Source organism: Oratosquilla oratoria, chromosome 7 (assembly GCF_046742065.1).
Source record: "Oratosquilla oratoria isolate Oo_2021 chromosome 7, ASM4674206v1, whole genome shotgun sequence".
Lineage (NCBI taxonomy): Eukaryota > Metazoa > Arthropoda > Malacostraca > Stomatopoda > Squillidae > Oratosquilla > Oratosquilla oratoria.
In genome coordinates, this window is record NC_134783.1 from 71,090,618 (window position 1) to 71,094,804 (window position 4,187).

A 4,187-nucleotide genomic window follows, 5' to 3' on the forward strand; every position below is an offset into this window, starting at 1 on the left:
AGTTGAATGGGTTAAGGAGGCGTGTGAGTGGAGATGCTATGGAAGCAAAGTCCTTTACAAAGGCACGGTAATATCCTGCTAACCCTAGGAAGGAACGTACCTGTTCAACAGTCTTAGGTGTAGGGAAGTTTTTAACAGCTCTAACCTTTTCATCTGTGGTATGGATACCATTTTTGTCAACTACATGACCTAGAAATTGAATGCTTGCTTTGAAGAAGGAACATTTGGGAAGGTTAAGTTTGAGTCCTGCTTCAGCAAACCTTTGCAATACTAAGGACAACTTTTGGAAATGGTTTTCTATATCCTTAGAGACTAGGATGAGGTCGTCTAGATAAATAAAGAGACCATCACCTATGAGACCATGAAAGATAGAGTTGACAAGACGTTGGCAGGTCAATGGAGCATTTCGCAAACCCATTGGACAACGGAGCCATTCGTAGTGGCCTGATGGAGTTGAGAAGGCTGTCACTTTACGTGACTGTTCTTCTAAGGGTATCTGCCAGAAACCTGCTTTTAAATCTAAGGTGGTAAATACAGTGTTACCTGAACCGATGGATTGTAGCAGATCACTTAACACAGGCAGAGGGTAATGGTCAGGGACAGTAACGTCATTTACCTTTCTGTAGTCTATCACAGGACGAAACGATCCATCCTTCTTGGGTACAAGAAGGAGCGGAGAATTCCATTCAGAATGGGATTCTGTAATGACACATTCTTTCAAAAGTTCGTCGACTAAAGATTGTGCTATGAGACGACGAGAATGGGGCAACCTGTAAGAGGGCACATAAACTGGACGTGTTCCCGGTTTAAGATCAATCCTATGGGTAACACGATCTGTAACACCTAATGGTTCACCAGGCAGGGCTAAAGCCTGCCGCTTTGCTACTAGTAATTCAAGAAGACGTGGTGTTACTTCTGGAAAGTCAGTATGTCCTACATACGTTGCATATTGAGAAGCTAGATGAGAATTGCCATTTGTAACAGTGGATTGAACGGCAGCTGCTATAATAGGAGGAGAATTCTGAAAGGTGTCGACCTCGACAATTTCAAAAGATCCAAGGTTAATACCAGCAGAGAGTGTAAAGGGAACACCAGTGACATTAGTAACTAATGCAATAGTGGTATGATCCTGACCAACAGTGGATAGAGTACCTTCTAGTGCGAGACGTTTGAGACGCACAGAGTTAGGTTGAGAAAGGACATCAGAGCCAATTGGAGCATCTGAAATTTGCACTGGAATCCTTATGGCAGTAGAGGGTTTTATGTGATGATCACCAATAACAACAGCTGCACAGGAAAGTTTTGAAGAATTTAAGGGTGCTGGAACTTTGCACGATAGCTGTGAAGAGTCACTAGTGGAAAAAGTTGATAACTGTTTAGACTGAACGTAGGCGGGTGAAACACATATGGAGACAGGGTTGTCCGTTGCCATAAGAATTGTGTTCTCTAACCTCACCTTACGCTGTTGAGGGAATATGTTTATGTTGTACTTTGCTAGAGTATCCAAACCTAAAAGGCAATCACATTTGAGAGCAAAGTTGGAAACCACCACAAAATCAACAGAAATAACCTTGGTAGAAGTAGAAAATTTGAGAGGAATAGTAGCTGTGCCATGAATAGGTAATGTAGAGCCTTGGACAGTTTGTATCGTGTCACAAGAAGGAGAAAGTGGAACTCGATAAAGCTCTTTGATAATATTGTATGTAGTGTGGCTCATGATGCTAATTTCTGCTCCAGTGTCTATGACTACTGAAAGAGGTGATTTACGCATGTAGCACTGGAAAGTAAGAAGTGAAGAACTAGTAGCTGTTAAGGGGAGAACTTTCAGAGGAGTCATTGTTACGTTTTGGGATTTGGAAATAAGCGCTGTTGAAAATGGGACTGAGTAGGGGCAGAGGCAACAGTATCTGCTCTAAGTTTCTTGATTCTGAAGCATTGTTCTGAAGTGTGACCACAGGATCCATGGACAAGACAGTCTTTAGGAAGGTGTTGTAGGGACATTTGTGAGAGATCCTGAGGAAGGTGAGAAAGGGGCGTATAGGAATTTCTTTGTTTCCGTGAATTGTGCTGCATTTGGGGAGGGGAGGGTCTGTGAGAGTCTAAGGGAGAAAATTTTGTAGATTGGCGTTCATGACGCTTACGAAGGAAACAATGGTTATAAGTATGTCCTTGTTTGTGACAGTATGCACATGACATGATAGAATCTTCAGAAGAAGAGATACTCTGAGAGTGTGTTGAAAACATGTTAGAACTTGGGGGTGAAGGTAGAGAATGTACTTCAGAAGATTGTTGGTTGTGGACTACTTGGGCTAATGTAGCAAGACGTGGCATTTCTTTTAATTTCTTAGAAAGCCTTGTTGCATAATGAAGGAGAGTTTCATCCTTTGTATAATCTAAGGAAGAAGCGATTCTACGCTCGTGTGGAGTTAGAAATAACATAAATAATAAATATTCTAAGACAAGTTGAAATCTGGCCACTGAAATGTTGTCATTTTCTATCCATTGTAATTGTTTCAAACTGGCTATGGCTTCGGTAACAAAGGTGCTAGATTTTGCCTGTGAGCGCATGAAATTTAACGTTCCGTGACTCACAGTTAGCTGCTCTGCCAGCTTGAAGCACCATTGAAATCCTTCTTCTCTACCTGTGTCCCCATACAACTGAAGGAAATTTGTTTTGAATTTATTGTAATCATGGTTAAGTTCAATGGGGTTGAGACAGCTAGCTGACAGCATTTCAGAGGCTAATGAATTGGGGGTAATCTGGGAGCGTATGAACGAGATACGTTCCTTATCCGTGGTAATGTTAGATGATATAATAGCATCCTCGCACATACGAATAAAGAGAGATGCTGTATAAGAAGAATCATTTCCATCGAAAGTCTGTATGGCAGGTTTCTGATGGATGAGATTTAATACGGGTATTTGTGTTACCTGGGATGTTGCAAGTTGATCAGAAGTTAAATCAGATGTTGAATCAGATGGCTCATTGGCCTTGGAACGTGTTGCCTGAGCCATGATGGAGAACGCTGTGTACAACAGTCTAAAAGAAATAATTTTTTTAAGCCACCAGCCACACCCGTAAGAAAATTGTATGTAAAAATGAAAATTGTTTATCAAATGTAAAGAACAATTAAGTACTATTAATACAATATTAATTTTACAACAAGTTAACATGGAATGTTGGGAAAATAAGAGGTAGCAATATAGCTTTTAGAGCGAAAGGCTACTCGGAACCTTGCACATGGGTTTGAACCTTATAGATAACCATCCAGGTTACTAGGTGGTCTAGGCGACGTGACTAGTGTTGAATCTGCTGGATGATTCACTGGGGGTCCGATGGGGCGTAGATTGTCAGCTACGGCTATTACACAGGAGCAGGTCGCCGGCAGCTTGTCCGTCGGATTCACCATTAACAGCTATTGCAGGGACTAGAAGTTTATAGTTTTTCCACTGTTAATTTAGTTGACGAAGGACTGTCACATTAATTGAAAAACTGTATCCCTGAAATTAAAAAGGTAGGGAAAAACACGACAAACAGAAAACACACGCACATCGAACTAGGCCGGCCTTTAAGTTTTTCAAATTTGTCTTTTTGTTCGTAAAACTATATAGTCTTTCACAAAGTTTTTACAATTTCGCTGCCACCATAATATGTGACAGGAACAATGAAAAATTATATTTACGAAAATAAACATATATTAAATTTCACTGAACACTATCACATATCAAAACAAAAAGACAAGGTCTGCTTGACAGGGAGCCAGAATGAATACTACCGCCCCGGCGCCCTGTGACCTGTCACGACGATTTGGCGAGTGAACCGGACTGGTGGTTCCAAAATAGTTTACATAATTTATATTGGACAAGAGTCCTTGGAACACATATATATAATTACAATTAATTTTGTTATATGTATATATATATATATATGTATATATATAATATATATATATATATATATATATACATATAATATATATACCTATATCTATATATAAACACTTCTTCAAAGCCAGCCAAATTCTATATAACATCAAACATCACCAGAAATCAACCCAGCAGAGAAATCATTCATAGGAGATAGAAGTAGAAGTAACAAATCTTCCTTCAGATCATGACCCTGCAGTTACAAAAGATGAAGACCCATTACACAAATGACACAGAGTATGTACTATACTGCCTTTACT

At 39.8% G+C, this 4,187-nt stretch overlaps 1 protein-coding gene across 1 annotated transcript; it reads right to left on the reverse strand.

Annotated features, from left to right (window-relative positions):
- Nucleotides 1-1,483: 1,483 nt before the first annotated feature.
- Nucleotides 1,484-3,758, reverse strand: LOC143026935 (uncharacterized). The gene is made up of 2 exons (XM_076187726.1): nucleotides 3,254-3,758; nucleotides 1,484-3,040 (listed from the first exon to the last, which is right to left on the reverse strand). Exon 2 carries the CDS (start codon nucleotides 3,013-3,015, stop codon nucleotides 1,840-1,842), a length of 1,176 nt encoding a protein of 391 aa, XP_076043841.1. The 5' UTR covers nucleotides 3,016-3,040; nucleotides 3,254-3,758; the 3' UTR covers nucleotides 1,484-1,839.
- Nucleotides 3,759-4,187: the final 429 nt, after the last annotated feature.

Coding starts and splice junctions, on each gene's coding strand:
- LOC143026935 (XM_076187726.1), bottom strand. CDS start 3,015: ATGGCTCAGGCAACACGTTCCAAGGCCAATGAGCCATCTGATTCAACA.